Raw genomic sequence first — 19,641 nt, forward strand, 5'->3', positions numbered from 1 at the left:
AAAGTATTTCCTTTGTTTAGGAGAAATTCAGTTTATTTTTTGTTAAATTAATCAATGAGGATCTGTGTGATCTCTGCAGATATTTGCAGAATTTGCACAGTAACATATACTGTATCAAGCATGTGAAAAGTAATTTTAATTACAGATTTTATTTTATCCTGCAAGGATAGGTGTGCGCTTACAAATTATAAGATGACTAGACTCATGTGACACAAATACACTACTACTGGTTGGTGTGTATGTGACAAACCAGAGTAACAGTTAATACCTCTGTTTAGCCCCTTTCTCAAATCTATGGTCATATAGAATTTTCAAAAAATATGAGATGATCTGTCCATTCATCCAAACACAGGCATGATAGCACACGACATCAAACAGATAGCTGGCAAAGCCTGACCAAATCTGTTTCCCTGAGGGATGGATGATTTGAACATGTGGGCCTTCAGAAGGCATCATTTTGGACCTGTCCGTTGGATTAAATCACATGACTGTGAAGCACATGATTGCAACATAAGCCTCAGTATCCACTAACTTGTATGTGTAACACAAAGAGGAAGATTTTAGGCCAGCTGTTTGCTGCTTATTCTCACTTTTGAGGAAACAGATTTAGTTCCTCAGTTGAAAAAGTGAAATACAGTGAGGGTGTTATATCATATTGCCTATCGGTATACGACGGACAAATAAGCATGTCCATTCTAGACCCAATGTCTTTAATAAAGAGTGAATCCTTTTCTTATGTATGAGACAAAGATGTTTAAGATAAAAGTGTTGATCATATTTGGGAGTCAGATAGACGTATTTTTATTTGAAAACACTTTAAAATACCCAATCTCTCTAGCCTAAAAAAAATGCCAAACCTCAATTTTGACAGAAAATCATGAATGCTATTTTGATGTTATAAATTATTTGTCTTTACTTGCTTATGAGTGTCGACATTTAGTGAACAGTTGAAATTTAAGTGACTCAGATATTACTTACTGTTTTACTTTCTGAGCAAACAATGAAATAAAGAATATGCCACCTTAAAGAAAGACTTGTGTTAGTACAGGAAATTTTGTGGTGGAAACCAACCTGTGGCATGTGGAAACCAACATGTGTGCTGTGTCCCGTCTTTTGTAAGGCGTCAACGTCAGTGGAACTTTCAGTGGGCAAAGAAAAGGTTTGCACCTTTCGGAAAATAGGAGGGCATTTTTTATTTTTACCATTTTGGCGAATATCCTGTGGAGAGCACCGAATCTGTAAGGGACCTTGGTGCAGAGCCTAAACTGGGGGCTGCAAACAGCTGCCATGTGTATGTGTGTGTGTGTGTGTGTGTCCCATGAGTCCTGTCACATTCTCACAGACAATCCTGTGCCTGTGAGACGCACTAGCAGGAAGTGAGGTCAGGGTTCCTGACCCCTCCCCTACGCTGAAAGAAATGCAGCGATCTGATTGGAAGCAATTTTTTAAGGATTTTTTTTTTGTGGTGCACTTTCATCTACATTAAAAATTCTGCACAATGATCCGTTTTTTTGTCACAAGTTGTGCTTCTGTGTTCTCTGAAAATAACCAGACAGTCTTAACTCTGCTTGACATGTAATTTCATCTCTGTTGCAATCTTTACCAGAACCATTGCTCAACTCATGAACATGACTTGGTCGTACCTGACTACTGATGGCAATCCAACTATGCACCAGTAATTTCAATACTGACGATTCATAAAACAGTCAAAATGGCACTCACCTCGTAACGTGTCTGTCATTCATTACCAGTGTGATGTATTTTACTGTATTGCTATGCATGCCACGAAATCCCTAGCCTGTTTTTTCATGACCATGCACGACGTAACACAAGCCCGGACCAGACCACACACCTGAGGCTTAGCTAATAAAAAAAACAGAAAAAAGGATTATAGCACTCACGTGAAGACACCGAATTGATTGTACTGGCATACAGAAACAGACAGAAATGCACTCGCACAGGGCAAGTGTATCGGGGGCCAAAATGAACCAAACTGCAAACAGCCTTTCAAAATATGTCAGATTTCCTAGGGTTAGGGTTACAAATGGCTGTCATACCGGGGCCAGGTGAAAGTATAGGAGTTGGGCTGTCACTCTTCTGTTCGACCCATTACATGAGAGAAGGATAATCGTTGGGTCTTTGTTTGTAATGTGATGAGAGAACTCAAAAACAGACCTGATTGTATATCATTTTGAAGTGGAGCTGTCAAAAACACAAAAAAAGATGGTCAACACAATTTGCATTGTGGTTATTCATTTCTGTGATATAATCCAAATTGACCAAGCACAAGCAAGTCATGCAAGACACAATGTGTTATGTGGCTCTAATAGTTAATTATTCTGCTTAAAATATTTAAACAAAGTAGGCTAAATCGTCTAGAACTGGGGTTCGTTTGATGGCCAAGAAGCCGAATATCCCACTGTCGACTCAAGAGAGTCACAGCACAGTTCTGGGGGTCTGACGAACCGAGTTTCAACGTGACAAGCACAAACCTTTCAGGGACGGACAGCGAGGAGAGAGAGGAAGTGAGGAGGTGGAACAAAAAAGAAGAAAAAAAAAACATCTGGACTTCATTTGGATAAACCGAAAAAACGAGAGAACGTAACAGTTTACACGAAACGCGGCGTTTGTGTCCTACAATTCGCAATCTGTTGTTGAAATTAGAGAATTCTGAGATTTACGTTGTCTCACGCGAGCTACGGTTTTTTTTTTTCTCAAACGCACAATCCAGGTACCGCGCGAGCCAACCTACGAGCTGTGGAAGGGCGAAGGCGCGCATGCGTCCGCGCGCGCGCCCTGCTCTGCAGCTCGAGACTGTTGTTCTGTGCGCGAGATCACACTCGCCTGCTCCGTGGGATTACTGCACCGTGGCTCACCGACTACCGGAGGATTTGATCCAAAAATGCCAGGTGGCCATAGGTAACACTGGCCTAAACCAACCCGAGGGCGCGGAAGACTTTTTCGGTGGTTACAATTTGATGTTTAGAGTTGATACTTTAATGTAACTTACAAGAGAAAAGTTTTGGTTATTGTACCAGTATCGGACGGGCGGTTTTTAAACTCTCCAAGTCACAGGAGGAATTACTGAATTAATGTGGGCTTTGTAAATGAAGGCTGTCGATACCAGAACATTGTTCTCTCCTCCGGGCATCGCACATGGGGTAAGTGTACCTATGACCAGAGATGCACGCATGTCGTTTCAGAATGGATTATTTTGCAGGTCATTTGAACCCATTAATCAAACACTTGTATCATTTTAGCATTTGTAATCCTTTAGATTACTGACAAGATTTAGATTTTGACAAAACCTCAGTCAACTTGGAAGATTATGTCTGTTACCTCTGCCTTTCACTGGAGCTGACTTATGCATGGTTTTTGAAAGGCTGTGTCTTTTGTATTGCATATACGCTGCTTTTATTGATCATTTATTTTGTCAGTGAATGTTGGTGAAATAAGACTGTAATTCTTCGAATCACCGACACCTCTAGCTAGCTAAGGTTATCTGTAGATTATCATCTGGCCTGTTAACTAAGTTAATTGACGGTGCGACTTCTGTCACTTAGCTTCCTAGTTACTAGCTAGCTCTGTGCAAGTTATATTCATTAATTTCTCCAAATAAACCTATTTTGAGAGCAGGATACAAGACTATATTTAGATTATGGTGACGATCTCATTTAATATGTAACGTGTGTGGAGTTAAACATCAACTTCGTATGTTCTTGCGGAGTTACTTTACTACACAATGTTTATTGTAGTCACTCTTTTGTCAGCGAGGACGGACCGTGTTTGTCTGTACGTCCCAGGGTGCCAGTACTGGCGGATCAGCCCCCTCGCCCGGACTTTTGGGGATTTGCCCGTCCGTCACCGCACTGGTCCCATTGTTCCTAAAGGATGCATTAATAAGACAAAAGACTTTTACACCATTATGTTTGACGCTTAGTATCTACACCTGTAACGTGCCGTTCACGTGTCTCTCGCAAAGCGCGCAGTTTTCACTTAAGGAGTATGAAAATCTTCACTAATAACAGAGAATCAGATATTATACACGTAGGAATCCACTTGCTTTGACTGAAACATTCTGTTTGTAAACAGGTTATTGTGTAGTGAATCAGTGGAATGTCTTCAGGCCACTACTGTTTTATCTTAAATGTCCATGTTTGACCATACAGGCTGTTGATTTCAGGTCAAATAGTTAAATGGATATAAAATAAATAGTCTCTCAGACAAGGCTAAAGGAAAAACACCTCACAGAGTTGAACAAAACATGCAACACCTTAAACACAAAGTTAATCTTTCTCCGCTGACACCCTGGCATGTCAGAAAGAGAGTGAGTGTGAGGAAAGGAGAGAAGGAGTAGGTGTGAAGGAGGAGGAGAGGGTGTAAATCTGGTCTCTTGGTACGTGATGGCTCTGTTGCATAGTTAAGCTGTTATGGATGAAATACCCATTATTGCCCTGATGAAAGCTGTTCGTCTGTCATTTGCAGTGCTGCAGACTTTCAGGAATGTGAGTTGTGTGCGTGCAGCCTTCCCCTCTAGTGTAATTCTTCAGAGAGCTCTAGATTGAATTATCTGTCTGGTCCCTGACTGCAGCCAGGCCATATAAACAATGGGCTCAAATGGAGTTACCAAGTGCTGCTTATGGAACAGCAAACATTTCAGCGTGACGATAACATCATTTCCAAGGCCATGAGGCCGAGGGAGGGGGCACGAGGCCGAGGGAGGGGGCATGAGGCCGAGCAGGTATATCAGGTGTTGAATGGGGCTTTCACTGGGTCCATTGAGTGCTGGGCTGAAAGGGCAGACGTGCTGGTTTGGGGTGTGGGGCGTCTCATTTGGGCGTGGGCAGCACGCCCTCCGGTGAATGGTGTGGAGAGCGTGCTGTCTTGCGCCACCAGACCTCAGGCTGTGTCTGGACAGAGCGTGGCGGTAAACCATTGTTTGCGTGCGCACCTGCCGGTTCTCCCAGCAGCCCCCTCTTCAGCCCTATCCAGCTGTGACCACAGATAAAGCGCCAGTTAGAAACCACAATACCCATAACGCCCTGCTGTCTTGATGCCGACTCCCCCTAACATACACGTCTGGGGTTTGAGCACATATCCTATAATCTGACCCTCATAAAGAATGTAATATTTAGCAACAGTTGTGATACTACAGTCTTGTCATTCTTACTGGCCATGTAAATACTGGGCTGTGATCTACATGGTCACAGTGTTCAGCCCTTAAATCCTGCTCACACTCAGGAAACAAACTAAAGATGAGGTATGTAGGTAAATTAATGCGTACACGTGAAATAATTGGAATCAACAGTCATCTTTCTGCAGACAGCTGCTACTTATGTGCTTGGCAGACAGCAAATGATGTGAATTAATGGATTTAATTTCACATCCCTGACTAAAAACGGAGCTGGTGCAGTGCTGGAATCCTCTGGGACACTGTGGGAACCATGCGATCCCACAGTTACCAAAAAAAAAATGAGTGTAGGTGAGGCAGGGAATCGCTGACCCAGATTTCAACTCTGCCTTCATGTCCCACAGTTTGAGAGGGTAATTCACTCCTTATGAGTTAGCCTGCACACTAAAAGGTCACCCATGAAACCTGACTGCTGTTACTGAAGGACGACCATGAGCAATGCATGAGAAAGCAAGCTAAATAAACAAGCGAATAAATAAACAGATGTATAAGTGAACGGAAGGATAAACAAATGAAGGAGGCAAGCAGCGGTGGGAACGGGAAGTGTGGGATTCTTGGGCTTGGTCACATGAGGGGTTGAGGGTGGAGCCATCTCAATGTGTGGGCGGAGCAATTCCTCAAGGACTTTGGAGCATGGAACCCCGAGTTCAAGGGAGGAGGGTGACCGAGCGCCGTCACTGGGGGAAATTTGTGCCCCTTGTGTCGGTCACACTCGCACAATCTGCCCTGTGAGGGTTCAGGAACAAAATATCAGCTCGGGCACATCATGGAAAAAAAAATGTTCTCAAAGTCCTCAGAATAGCCTAGTACAGGCTGAGAACAATTACTGGTAAATGGTTTCCCAAACGTGATCGTAGCATAATGATCGTTGTTGTATGCCGAAGCGCGTGTGTCTTCGGGCACCTGCCGCCCCGCTGCTATGATGGAGGTTTTCTGAACCCTAGGGTAAGTCTTCCTTCCGTCGATTGCAGAAAATCCTTGCGGTCGCCAGTGTGTGCCAGCCCCGCCAGGCGGATCGTGCCACCGGCGGAAGTGTGATATTAACCGAGGCCGTAAGGCCCTCTCCGCCCGGGCTGCCTTGGGCCCGCACGCACACGCTGCCTGGCCAGAGAAATGCTTCTCCCAGGGTGTGGCAGCTGCAGCAAAATAAATGCCTTCTGTTTCAAGACTCTGCTACTCCTCAGCAAGTTACAACTCCCAGCCGGCGATGCAGAGATCCCAAACACCCCCCCCCCACTAAGAAATGGGAGTGTCCCAGAAACACACTGCATGTGCAGTTCACACACAAACTGTCTCCTTTTCTCCGACTACCCGTCCTGCATGCTACCAGTCTTATAAACAGTAGCGTGCATTCATTTAGCGAGGGACAATGAGGGCACATCCTGAAATTGATGCTGTATACAGTGCAGACACCCGGCACAATTCGTCTGTTTGCCACAGACAGATGTAGCCCGGGCTCCATAGGGACAGCTTTGTAAATATTTACTAAGAAGAGCACCAGTTAGGATAAGACTTTAGCCATTTTAGGTCACACTGCAAGCAAAAGGAAGAGCATTACGACCTGCTTCTAGCTGACGTTTACTACAAAATACCAGATCACTTTTCTAATCTTGTTTTTTTTTCATAGCTGAAGTAAAACTCAGGATGTAGTATGCGAACTCAATTTGCTTTCACTTGCCTTTCCTCCTTTTTCTCTTTTACTCGCTGCAGTGAGTTTTTGAGCGACTCATCACAACTGAAATACAACCATGCTGTTTAGCTCCTTCCTCTGTCGTGAATGACATTACTAGCTTTCAGCCTCATAGGTTTTGCTTCAGGTCTCCTCGGTTCCTGTTTGTGTGACCACATCTTCACTGCTTCAGCAAGTGCAAAACGAATTCAACAGAAGCCTTTTGGCCAATGAACAGGTGCCGTCTTTGCCGCGGCTGCTGGCTGACTCCCACATTACGATGATATTCTCTCCCAGCCACAGAGGCTTGGAAACCCTTTCTTTCACTACTGAAGCGTGAAGGCACGAGAGCTGTATTCCGAAGCATTTCTGGCCTGAAGCGCTCCACTTCGCATTGCCGTCGGGGTTTTCGGGCCGACGAGAGCCCTGATCAGGTGGGCAGACAGAGGGTCGCATCGGGGTCTGCGTGCGGCCCGGTTCAGAAAACGACCACACCCCCTACCCCACCCTGCTCATCGTGCCCTCCCCCTTTGTTTGTGCAGCTGGACAGACTGGACCTGAGAGCTGGCCAGGAGTTTCAGACTGGAGACCCTGTCCCCCCCATCTGTCCCTACACAGCCCTACCCTCTCAGCCACGGCCCTCTGTGATGGCATCAGACCCATGCACATGCTAATGCAGGGGTCATGAATGTCCATGGGCACCGGTGAAAGGTGGATCCTTCCCATCACCGCGGTGCTGCTTAGCATGAGAATGGCGGGGCCGTCCTCTCCCGCGTCCTCCTGGGGCTTCCCTGAATCTCACTTGTGCTGCTGAGCTGTTGCATAGCTGTGCGCTGACGCTGGAGATCAAAGATCTCATACAAGTACTCATAAAATGCTTTGCGTGTAATAGTTTTTGCGCAAAATGACGTTCCCGGCGCAGGTCGCGCTAAACGAGGCTCGCGTTTCTTGTCGTGTATGAACAGAAGCTAGACCTGTTGACGGAACCGGCTGCCGGGGTTCTGCAGGTTTAATGGACAGGAGGCGACCGCCTCTTCCACTGGCCTGACCTGATGAATGCAACGCACCCAGGACAAACACACGGGTCGTCGATAAGACGTACGCACAGCGATAAGAGCCTGAGAACGCGCTCACGTGCAGACGGGACACACAGAGGCTCGGACAATACCGCCCAGTGTCTCCACGGCCTCTTCTGCACACAGCAGCATTCTTTCCAAATTCCAGCGGGCTTTGTACCCATCGCTTAAACTCTTTTTTTTTTTTTTTTTTTAACTCTGTTCTGCCGGTTTTCACCAAGTGCCGGAAAGCCCTGCTGTTCTGGCCAACTGCTTATCACACCGCGGCCCCCGTGGGTGTGTGAGTTTTTTTTTTTTCTTCTTCTTCTTCTTCTGAACGGCTGGCCGAGAGGCTGTGGAGCAGCTTGGCTGTGTGAGCTCCTCCCAGATGGACGTGAAGCTGGACCTGCTGTGCCCCCTAGAAGCTGTGCATGTTGTGATTATACGGTTTCGCGCTGCTTTAATACGATTTCTCAGGAGGTCTCGTCTCTCCAGGGATGGGCTCCCTGGTTGCACACGGATCAGCACAGTTCTGGTTCCACCGCCGTATCGGCGCTTGAATTCGATCCGCTGCAGATCGGTGGCGTGAACAGAAGCATAACCACACCCAGTGGGAGAGTTCAAACATCACGAGAGCTGGGAGTGTTCTGGAAGAACAGGACAGGCTCCTGCCCTTTAATCTTCCTCCTGGGACTGTGGTCCATATCACTTAATCCGTGTGTGTGTGTGTGTGTGTGTGTTTTGCATTAACGGGTGCACTGGGGAGACTGTGTAGGCTCCCATCAACATTCTCACATGTCAGGCAGGCCTGAGAAAGACTGGAAGGTTCTCTCTTGCTTTTTTGTGACTGAGCCAAAACCTGCACGTACTTGTGTACACTTAAGTTTCAGGAGCGGCCTTCATGTCCTAGCTCTAAAGGGCCTCGTCTGTTGCCACCTTCTGTGGTCTTAATGCCTTACGGCTCTGTTGTTTTGCCTTTTGTATGAGTTTTTGGTGAAAGACTGAGGTTACACCAACATAATGCCTTTCTCAGTACTCAAAGGCACGTTATAGTTAACACACTGTGTGAGGCTTTTGCGTCAAGACGACACGCCGGTGAGAAACAGAAACCGACTGCACACAGTGTACTGTCAGCGGAAACCACGGCCCCCCTGGGGAACGGCATCCGGACGGGACGGAGAGAGAAGACAACACCGAGGAGAGAGTATCACCCATCAGCTGGCAGGCAGATGCTCACAGACACCTGCACTCGCGTACACGCACACACGGGGGGGGGGGGCGTGTTTCAACTCCACCCACATGGGGACGCACGCGTGACGCCCCTCGGCCGTCCATATCTGAGCCTGAACATCATGTTGCTTCCTCAAAAACATTTGTCTGGCATGTCTGGTGTTTCTTTTCTTCCTAGCGTCTGTCTGAGACGCACACGGACACGCTCGTGTGTGTGTGTGTGTGTGTGTGTGTACTGATTACACCGAACGAGAGCGGAGGCGTCAGACAGAGACGGCGGGAGCCTATCGTCGAGGCCTCTGTTTCACGCATGCGTGAGTAACGCTCGCGCAGGTGTGGGAAAGCTGCCTTCTGCTGAAATGCGAGAGGCACAGAGACATCTTGCTTCAGATCGGGCTTGCTGATTGGCTCGTCACATCTGAGTGCCCCCTTGCACTTCATATCACAAGGTCATACCAGAGTCAAACCACATCAACAATAGAATGAATATGACTGAGTTGTTAGGTGGTTAAGTGCCCTCGTTTCTATAAACATTTCTCAAGCGTGACACCCGAAGGAGTCGAGGGTTCTCAAGCCCGTGGTTCAGCTGTCCTGTTTTTGAGGTTCTCTGCTTAGCAGGTCAGCTCGAGAGAGCCATGCCTCTACAAGCCCACAACAGCGCTGAAGCTGTGTTGAAGAAGAGCTGCTCTCATAATGGCCTCCCGGCGGAAGGAGGCACCGCGTCTCCGGTTCAGTCCGGCGTGGCGACTTTTAATCGTCTCTCCGCGACTTTGATCCTTTGTGGTGAGTAGTTGTGTGGGAGCGTGAGCGTGGAGACGGGGGCGTGCGTGCGTGCGTGCTGGACGTAGTGCTCATAAACAGGGTTGACGAGTCACTAAGAGCCATGGATGTGCATCCTCTTCTGCTGTCTGCCCCACAGGGCAGATGGGGGGGGGCGGGGGGGTCACAGGCGGCTGCCGGACGTCCAGGCTGCCGGAGCTGCAGTGCCCGTCTTCCCACACACCTTTGTTCCTGTCTCTCACCCACGTGCTAAGAACCTACCAGCAAATAAACGGCAGCCATAAATAGACAATAAAACATAGCTCGTGTGCTCGATCGAGAGAGAATAATGAAAGATATGATTCATTTACCTCTCTTATGAGTAGAAGTTCCCCGCTCACCAAAGGAATCCACAGAGTAAAATATTAACGGATTTGCAAATGTGTATTACCATAACTCGTTGGGCATTACCATAACTTGTTTCTGTCTACAAGGCACATGGTATAGTTACCTTTTTACCTCTTACTACACTAGTTTACCATTGCTGTGTGTGTGTGTGTGTGTGTGTGTGTGTGTGTGTGTGTATTTTTCAGTGTGTTGCCCTGTGAGATACACATTTATAAAACAAAAGGCAGGACATCCTTATTCATGAGAGCTAACAGCATAGATCAGTCATTGACTTTTTCCTGTTTGTTGTCTTCTGTTTTTTTCTTTGGCAGATTTAAGCGTCTCCTACGTATAGTGACATATCTACCTATATTGGATCCATCGGCACATACCAAAGTTTCATACGCCATTATTATTAGTATCACAGCGTCATATCTCGTGGCCAGGCCATGTTTCACATCTGTGTACCTCCGGTAGCAGTCTGAAACCCCCCCCCCCAACCATGATCTCAGTAACCGCCTGTGTGCCAAGGTACTCATGCGGTTGGTGGTGACGCTAGCAGATGTTAGTGTGTGGGGGTAACGCTGTGTGTGATGGCGTGTGCTTGCACATGCTGAGAAACATCCATGGCACCACGTAGAAACTATCGGTGGTGTAATCACAGCCACGGTCTTGTTACATCCTCAAATTCTCTGTGAGAACTGCTGATGCTCTGTGGAAGGGAAGGTTTTTATAGTGCATGTGGTCAGGTACTAGCACAAGCGTGCGTGCGTAAGTGAGTGTGTGTGTGGGACAATATCATCCTATTTAGTAAAGCCACAGAACAACGGAAGAAACCTTCCTTGTCAGTTAAATGGTGCATAAGAAAGTGCTTTGTGTGCTTACACCACTGTTCACCATGTTGGTTGTGGGGATTGATTCTTATCCACGGTCCCCTGGAGGAAAGGATGAAACAGACAGACACCATCACACACATCAGACAGACACCATCACTCTGTCTGGTAGCACGGTGGTCCTCAGCCACGTCCCACAGATAAGACCAGATGCACGAGGGAGTTTAGCCGTCTTGTTATGGCTCCGCAGGCTGGCTCTCTCTGCCTCCGTCTTCGTCTGTCTGTACCCGTCTCTCTCTCCGTTTCATCAGAGGTGAATGGAGCTCTGATTGCCTCTCTTCACACTGGAGCGCTTTCCGAACCCCTCGCAGAGGCAGAGAGAGCATGGGGTTGGGGGTCAAAGGTCAGTACGCAACAGCACTTCTCTTTGCCCTGCTGTGAACTTGCAGAGGCCCGCTAGGATTCCAGGATCTGCCGTTCTTCTGTGGGCTCGATTGATGCACAGCCATAGTGTGTGTGTGTGTGTGTGTGTGTGTGTGTGTGTGTGTTAGAGAGAGAAGGCCTGAGGCTATGATATAAAGAGAAGCAGAGGGAGGCTCAGTAGCAGGACCAGTAGCCTACTGTGAAACAGCATGGTGCCAGACTAACGATTGTGTGTGTGAGTGTGTGTGTGTGTGTGTGTGTGTGGGTGTGCGCGTGTCCATGGATAATGATTGGTAGGACAGCTATAGCATGCAGCATCTGTTGGTGTAGCAGTTCCATGTGTTGAGATAGGCAAGCTGTGTGTGTGTGTGTGTGTGTGTGTGTGTGTGTGTGTGTGTGTGTGTGTGTGTGTGTGTGTGTGTGTGTGTGTGTGTGTGTGTGTGTGTGTGTGTGTGTGTGTGCGTGAGACAGTTTGCCTGTGAAATGTGCAGCGTGTAAAATGTTCAGTAGGTCTCTTCTTTCAAAGTCTTTTTTCTCATCTGGGTGTCTCATCGATACAGCTTCGAGATACGGATTTTCACACCTAAGCCTCCAGCTTTTTGATCTTCGCTTTGTTATAAAAAAAAAAACAAGAACTGCTGACATTTGAGTTTTCCTGTGTTGGTGGGTTACTGCAGTACGAGTGTACTGGTCCCGCTACGGTACCAGTGTGCACGTGTGAAGGGGGTAGTGCATGTGATTCATTTCTCGGGTTTCATTTATTTTCCATTTATTTCCAATTGATTAAAGTGTTTTAAGTTTAAAGCGTCATCCCTTCATCCCTTACAAAACAGAACTGAACAGTGAAGTGTAAACATGTTTAGACATATTTATCGGTATTGGTGCGTCGCAGGTTTGAGGGTTGGCTGCAGAATAGCTATGAAGTTGAGCTCAGCCGCCAGCTTACAGCAGCATGAAAAACACCAGTTATGCTCCACTCACCTTGACCCCTGACCTCTGCACAGAAAAAACGGTGTCAAGAATATGTTCTGGTAGTTTAAAGTAGGTTTTTGTTTGCCTTTTTTATGTAGATATTCACAATATGCCTGAAGCTATTTAAAATCGGTGATTATTTATTGTAGATATATATTTGCGAGTATTATTATTCACGTGTGTAATCAATACGTAAAAAACATAATTTGTTTGTTTTCTTCATATTTGAAATCCAAATGTTTGTGTGTGTGTGTGAGCGTGTGTGTGTGTGTTTGTGTGTTTGTGCGTGCGTGCACGTGCGTGTGTGATTCTGATTCTGAGGCCTCTGCTGGAGTGAGTGTCATTAATCTCCCTTCCTGGATCTGCCTTCACACCTCCAGGCTTCCATATCTCTGCATTACACAGGAACTCTGCTCTGTCCAATCAGCATGATTACTCGTGACAGTGCACAGTGAGGCAGAGCTGAAAGGAGCGTTGCGCTCTGTGATTCTGTACTGTGTGTGTGTGTGTGTGTGTGTGTGTGTGTGTGTGTGAGGTCAGACGGCTCCTGTCAGTAGCAGCTTGGATATTTACACTCTTCTGGTGGTGAATTCAATTAGCAGACGTCTGTCTGTTTTCTGGTGTGATATTAAGAAAGCAGGTAGAAGTGACACCCCACCAGATGGTGAGGGAATGCTCTCTGTAAGGTGTTTGGAAGCGATGGATGGAATACGAGAGTGAGGGTGGGGAGAGAGAGGGTGATGGTGGTGGGGAAGGGGGGGGTGATGGTGTGGAGATGACTGTTTACATCACGAGGATGGTAATAGCGCACTCTAACTGCACCATTATCCCAGAGATGGAACATTGCACAGCCGTACCCATGAGAGAACACACACACACACACACAAACGCACACACAGACCCTTAAAAGCCCAGAAGTGTCAGGAGGACTGAGTAGGATGTGAGCGTGTTGGTGCACCAGTAAACTGCATGGCGTCTAATTGAGTATGAGAGGGAAGAGGAATACAAAGAGAGACAAAGGCAGAGAGATTCTCTCAGGGTTTCAGCAACATGGACGGAGGCGATTACAATCGGCCCAGCCGGAGCTGAGATCCGCTCTGCGCCTCAGAGCCCTGCGTTTGAGCTCGGGGCAAAGCCCATCCCGCTCACTGAGAGCTTATTGTTTTCCTGCGGTCCAACTGCGGTCTGATGGAGTGAGCGCTCTCTGGCCGTAACCCGGCACCATCGTTGCTCTTGGTTTCAGAGCGCAGAAAGCAGTTTGGCAGCGAGGCGGGCATTTGTGGTGGGGGGGTGGGGGGGGGGGGGGGGGGGGTGGGGGGGTGTGGGGGGGTGGTGGGGTAATTGGGGCTTATCAGGTGTTGCTTGGGAAGCAGGCACCTGGGGCTTTTGTGGAGCTGTCAGTGGGCCGTGGGCGGGGCTGCACCCAGGAGCTCGACTCGGGTTTCACAGGTGTTGGCTGATGCCAGCCCTCAGTGGGGTTAATGGTTAACGCCATTACAGCTCCTGCGTGCACGGAGGGCAGGGCACGAGGGGCAGGGCAGGGCACGGAGGGCAGGGCAGGGCACGAGGGGCAGGGCAGGGCACGAGGGGCAGGGCAGGGCACGAGGGGCAGGGCAGGGCAGGGCACGGAGGGCAGGGCAGGGCACGAGGGGCAGGGCACGGAGGGCAGTGCACGGCAGCAGCGAGCGTGTGCTCCAGGGTTGCCGTGAGGCGAACCTGATGTGGTCTCCATGCTAAGCGTTGAGGGAACCTTTTATTTATTTGTCACCACACAACAAGACATGCCAACCACACCCCCAACCCCCCCTCACACACACACACACACACACACACCGTGCCTCTCACCCTTGTACTAGCCGTGCACGCTGAACCGGATGTTCGTTCTGTCGCTGCCTTTTTTATAGTGCTGGTGGCATATCCAGCGAGCACCATCTCTCGCACACTCACACGCACTCCTGTGTTTATCACGTAACCTTCAGCTCAGTGAGACCTCCCACCTAACATGAGGTCTGTCCACATACACATCCACCTCAGCTTTAGCACTTAGATCTCGTATCTCACTTTGCTCTCCAATAAACGGACTATACCACGCTGAGAAATACATTCTACAGTCTATTACGACAGCAGTGCGGCGTGAGTGTCTGGCACGTGTGGCCATTAATTTTAAGGTTGTTGTTTATTTTTAGTGCTGTTGTGATTTCAACAGGAATGAGCTGTGAGTCTCAGCAGCTTTTCCTGTTTAAGGCAAGTACAAGGTAAATATATGGCAGGAAGGGCTGTGTAGTACAGCCCTACAGTACAGGAGGTGGGGTCAGGGTACGGCGTCCATGGACGGGTCCTGCGGTCGAACCGGCCCGTCAGGTTCCGCCGCACGCCTTCGAAACCCACCCTCCCATCCCCACCCACCGCGACCTTTGGCCTCCACGGCCACGCCACAAGGCTGTCGGAGCAGAATGGTCTCCAGCGTCTCCGCTCGCCTCTGCCCCGCGTGCGGAGTGAAGGCGACGAAGCCCGCGCGCTCCACCCAGGAGCTACGGCTGAACGCGCCTTCCAAACCGCGCCGGGAACCCGAGCCGCTCTCCTCCTGCCTTTTGAAAAGGATCGCGGTAATGGCGGTAATTCGATGGGTGTCGTCTGGCGTGATTTGGTATCGGTTTACGTCCACGGTGGCTGTTTTTAGAGCCGTTCTCTGTGGAGAAGGAGCACCATTGTTCTTTGTTCTTGCTTGAGGAAACGTCCTGCTGGTTATTAGTGGCTGTGGACTACAGATGTGCGACAGACATGTCTGTGTGCAGCTGCACCTTTTTGTCTTTTCTCCTGCTGTCGAGAGCCGTGTGTCAGTATGTTTACTTTGTGTGTGTGTGCGAGTGTGTGTGTGGATGGGTGGATGTGGGTGTCCACGTGTGCTTCCTTGACAGATTTTGAATCGTGTGCATTGTTAGCCCTTGTTTCCTTGTGCAGGGAGGTGGGTGGGCGATGTGTGTGTGCACACACACACACACACGCATATGCGTAACATGCAGATGTCTCAGATTCCTGCTTTTGTCTGTTGATGCCATTCTGCTTGATGAACTCATCTCTGAGCTCCAGCCTTGACCCCTCACCCCTCCCACCCCCCCTCCGCCCACCCCACCCCCTGCCCTTTGTAATATCTCAGCAGAGCTGGGTATTGGTCAATATCTCCACAATACGACAGTCACCGTATTATTACCACCCAGTAATAAAAATAAATTAGGTCCAAGAAAAGCATCACTGAGTTTTGTGCTTTTATTGTGACCCAAAAAATGCAATTGAAGCATTGTTCTAATATATAAAAATGTACAAATGTAATATAGATATAAACTAAATAAGTAGAAATATACACAGTCCATTGATTAACTATTGATATAGGTTATGGGTTGGTCTATCAGGGTGTGTGGTAAGCAGTGAAATAAATACAAGCTCTGTCAGCATGTCAGACGAACACAGACAGGAAAGATACTGGCACCCACAGCAAACGAAAATCAGATGAAAACTAAAGACGTCTCAATATGTTGCCAACGTTTCTTTTTCACTTTCATACATATTCTGGGCCCGTTTGGCATCGCATGGGCCGACGTTCCTCACCATCTGCCAGTGATCAGACAGCAGAGCGATTACTTGGCTACAGAATCTTCATGAGTCACTTCCAAACACTCACAAAGACCTGTTTCCAGTCTCCAGTCAGAGCTTGTTGCGAATTTAATAAACTTGATGTCTAATATTCCCTTTTTGTGATCTCCGTTTTACTTCAGAGACATCAGAAACGTAAATGACGGTGGTAAAATGAGTACTGTACCCCCCGACACACAGTATGTAGCACACTGTGGTATTTTTAGTCATCTCATGACTAATACTCAAACTACTGAAGTTACCATCCCAACCTCGTGACAAGCACTATGGGAACTATGATTGTTTGTACAGATTAAGGATACTAGCAAGATTAGATAGTGAACCATTAGATATCAGATAATGGTGCTGCTCCGTTAGCTGGAGACAACACAGGACATGTTAACTTACTTGACCATGAGCCTGGTAATCTATTGTTGATGGATTTGTAGCACGACGAACAAACACACACACACACACACACACACACACACACGCACGCAGAGGTGAACAGGAGTGTAAGCTGTTGCTTTGGCAGAATTTCTCCAGATGAACTCCAGTAGAGGGCAAAGCACAAGCCTGCTGTAGAATAAGAATTAGCCCCTTGAAAAGCATTTCCTGTGGTTGGTTTGAACTCATTTCCAGCCAAATGGGGATTTTTAACCTGAAGAATTTGCTGAATCTAAAATGACTGCTGGTGCAATTACTCATCTACTAGAACTAGTAATTGGAACACAGGTTGGCTTTTGTCACACTTTTGTTATGTCACACAAGTGTGCATGTATAAGTCAAAGACACCGGTTTGCTGTACTACCTGTAGTCCTTGCCTGTGGGTGTAGGTGAAGCAGGCTCTTAATACACTCTTTGTGTGTGTGTGTGTGTGTGTGTGTGTGTGTGTGTGTGTGTGTGTGTGTGTGTGTGTGTGTGTGTGTGTGTGTGATAGACAGAGAGGGAGAGAAAGAGAGAGAGAAGCTTGTAGTTGTTGCCAGAATTTTGGTTTGGTGAATGTTTTCTCAAAGGGGAAATTCCAGAGCTCTAGCGATGTCGTGTTTTATCCCCAGCATGTGCGTGATCAACTCACATCTGTAGAAAACAATGTGAAAATCCCTCACACCCATTCTTACATGACATCATGTGTAACGGGAACAGGACGTGTTCAAGGTACAGGTCCACAGCAGAAGAGCTTCAGCAATGTTTCACACAGCTTCTCGTTTTTGCTCCCCAGAAGTGAAGGATTATTACTTGTTCTGTTTCTCACTGCCACTGCTCCTGAATATGCTGTTGCTGCTGTGTGTTTGTGTGCAGGCGACCCAGAAGAACTTCCTGGGCCACTGAGACGTGACTCTGGGTCCAGTGCAGCCTCCTTTCCCCTGATTTCTGCAGACCCGGAGCATCTCAGACAGGCGGTTTGGGAAAATGCAGAGAGCAATGGAATTCTGCTCTGAAAGCCCAAAGTTGAACAAGTACCACCAGTACTACAACAAGTCTCTGATCATGCTGCACTACGCCTGTGCCAAGGAGATGAAGGAGGAGGACCTGAACCAGCGCATAAAGAGCAAAGACGGGCCCAGCTCGCTGAACATCATCTTCATCATCATCTGCAGCGTCATCATCCTGGAGAACCTTCTGGTGCTCATCGCCGTGTTCCGGAACAAGAAGTTCCACTCCGCCATGTTCTTCTTCATCGGGAACCTGGCCTTCTCCGATCTGCTGGCCGGCTCGGCCTACATCGCCAACATCATCTTCTCGGGCTCGAGGACTTTTAACCTGGTGCCGGTGCAGTGGTTCATCAGGGAGGGCACCGCCTTCATCGCCCTGGCCGCGTCGGTGTTCAGCCTGCTAGCCATCGCCATCGAGCGCTACATCGCCATCACCAAAGTCAAGGTTTACGGATCCAACAAGACTTGTCGCATGTTCCTCCTGATCGGGGCCTGCTGGGTCACCTCCATCCTCCTGGGCGGCCTGCCCATCATTGGATGGAACTGCATCAACGAACTCTCCGAGTGCTCGGCCGTCATGCCCCTCAACTCCCGGCGCTACATCTGCTTCGTGGTCACCATCTTCAGCGTCATCTTGCTCTCCATCGTCATCCTGTACGTCCGCATCTACCTGATAGTGCGCTCCAGCCACCAGGAAGCCACCAACTCCAAGGCCTACGCCCTGCTGAAGACCGTCACCATCGTGCTGGGGGTGTTCATCGTGTGCTGGCTGCCCGCCTTCACCATCCTCCTCCTGGACACGTCCTGCAAGATGTCCTCCTGCCCCATCCTCAGCCACGCCGACATCTTCTTCGGCATCGCCACTCTGAACTCCGCCCTCAACCCGCTCATCTACACCCTGCGTAGCAAGGACATGCGACGCGAGTTCCTGAGAGTGCTGTGCTGCTGGGGCCTGTTCCAGAGCGGCCGGCCCTCCGAACGCTGCATGGTGCCCCTCAAGAGCTCCAGCTCTCTGGAACACTGCACCAACAAACACGAAAACCAGTCCACACCCATCATGCAGGACTGTACCACTTGTGTTTGAACCGGGGGGGGGAGGAGGGCGGGGGCTGGAAGGGCCATGTGAGTGAAAGCTGGCGGGTGCTTTTAGAACTGGGGAGAAGGCAGGGGGACTTGCGCCCCTGTGGAATCGCACTCCACGAAGGAAAGGCGCAAATGCCGCCAGAGGGGCGACGGAGGTGTCTGCATTGACGTATGCGAGAAGAGTCGGCCCGCGTGAATCCGTAATCATCTTCAGTGGACTCGTACGAGCTTAGAGCAAATTTTGCCGTTATGGTATGGACTCGGCGTCATGGATTTTCACAGTCATGGAATTTCCCGTTTTAGACTTTTTTTTTATTTTAAGACATTTAAATTTCTCACTGTGTTGTTTTTCATGTTGTGATGTAATAAGAAGCCAAATTTACAAGATGTATTTTGACGTTTTATTTTTTATCATGGCACTGACCAAAAAATGGTTTCAGCCTCTATAACAAATACAAAATTTGAGTTTTTGTCTTAAAACAAACATTTAAGGTGATGCACTTTTAAGCATTTTGTGATTGTATGTATGATTGACTTGTTGGCCAAAGTCACATGAAAGCTGATTATTGGAGTAGCTCAACTGTCTTTGTTGAGTAAGAAATGACGGGGAGTGATGAGTCACACTCCATAACGCACTCATTTTGAGCCAGGAGTGCCCAATCTTCCAACGTGTCCCATCATATCTAAGCGTGATTCCCTTTGATTAACTACAGCTAAAACCTCCCCCTAAATAATCCACTTCATTATATTGCATGACATTCTAACCTGTGTAAAAAAAAAACGTTATGGCGTATTCGTGTACACTGTCATCATTAACTCTTCCTGCCCCTCTCCGTCGGCCTCTTGCTCTGGTTTGTGCATAATTGGCTTTTCTTCATGACTCCCAAGGGGACGTGGAATCAGAAAACGCGTTCCCTAAAGCGGAAATGGCGTTGGCACATCTCGAACGGCGTTACGGCGCGGTTGCGATGCA

General features: G+C 48.2%; 1 protein-coding gene and 1 long non-coding RNA gene across 3 annotated transcripts; one reads left to right on the plus strand and one right to left on the minus strand.

The window, feature by feature from the left end:
• Positions 1–1,563: 1,563 nt before the first annotated feature.
• LOC143517440 (uncharacterized) lies at positions 1,564–2,613 on the minus strand. The gene is made up of 3 exons (XR_013131946.1): positions 2,493–2,613; positions 2,058–2,202; positions 1,564–1,863 (listed from the first exon to the last, which is right to left on the minus strand). It is a non-coding gene; the product is annotated as an uncharacterized LOC143517440 (long non-coding RNA).
• A 143-nt stretch (positions 2,614–2,756) lies between these two features.
• On the plus strand, positions 2,757–19,512 carry s1pr2 (sphingosine-1-phosphate receptor 2). 2 transcript variants are annotated; one of them, XM_077009946.1, is made up of 2 exons: positions 2,757–3,161; positions 17,452–19,512. In XM_077009946.1, exon 2 carries the CDS (start codon positions 17,563–17,565, stop codon positions 18,667–18,669), a length of 1,107 nt encoding a protein of 368 aa, XP_076866061.1. In that variant the 5' UTR covers positions 2,757–3,161; positions 17,452–17,562; the 3' UTR covers positions 18,670–19,512. The 2 variants fall into 2 exon arrangements, with proteins under 2 accessions (XP_076866061.1, XP_076866062.1); XM_077009947.1 differs by lacking the exon at positions 2,757–3,161 and adding an exon at positions 9,423–9,928.
• Positions 19,513–19,641: the final 129 nt, after the last annotated feature.

The sequence above is a fragment of the Brachyhypopomus gauderio genome, chromosome 6, assembly GCF_052324685.1.
Source record: "Brachyhypopomus gauderio isolate BG-103 chromosome 6, BGAUD_0.2, whole genome shotgun sequence".
In the NCBI taxonomy this organism is placed as follows: domain Eukaryota; kingdom Metazoa; phylum Chordata; class Actinopteri; order Gymnotiformes; family Hypopomidae; genus Brachyhypopomus; species Brachyhypopomus gauderio.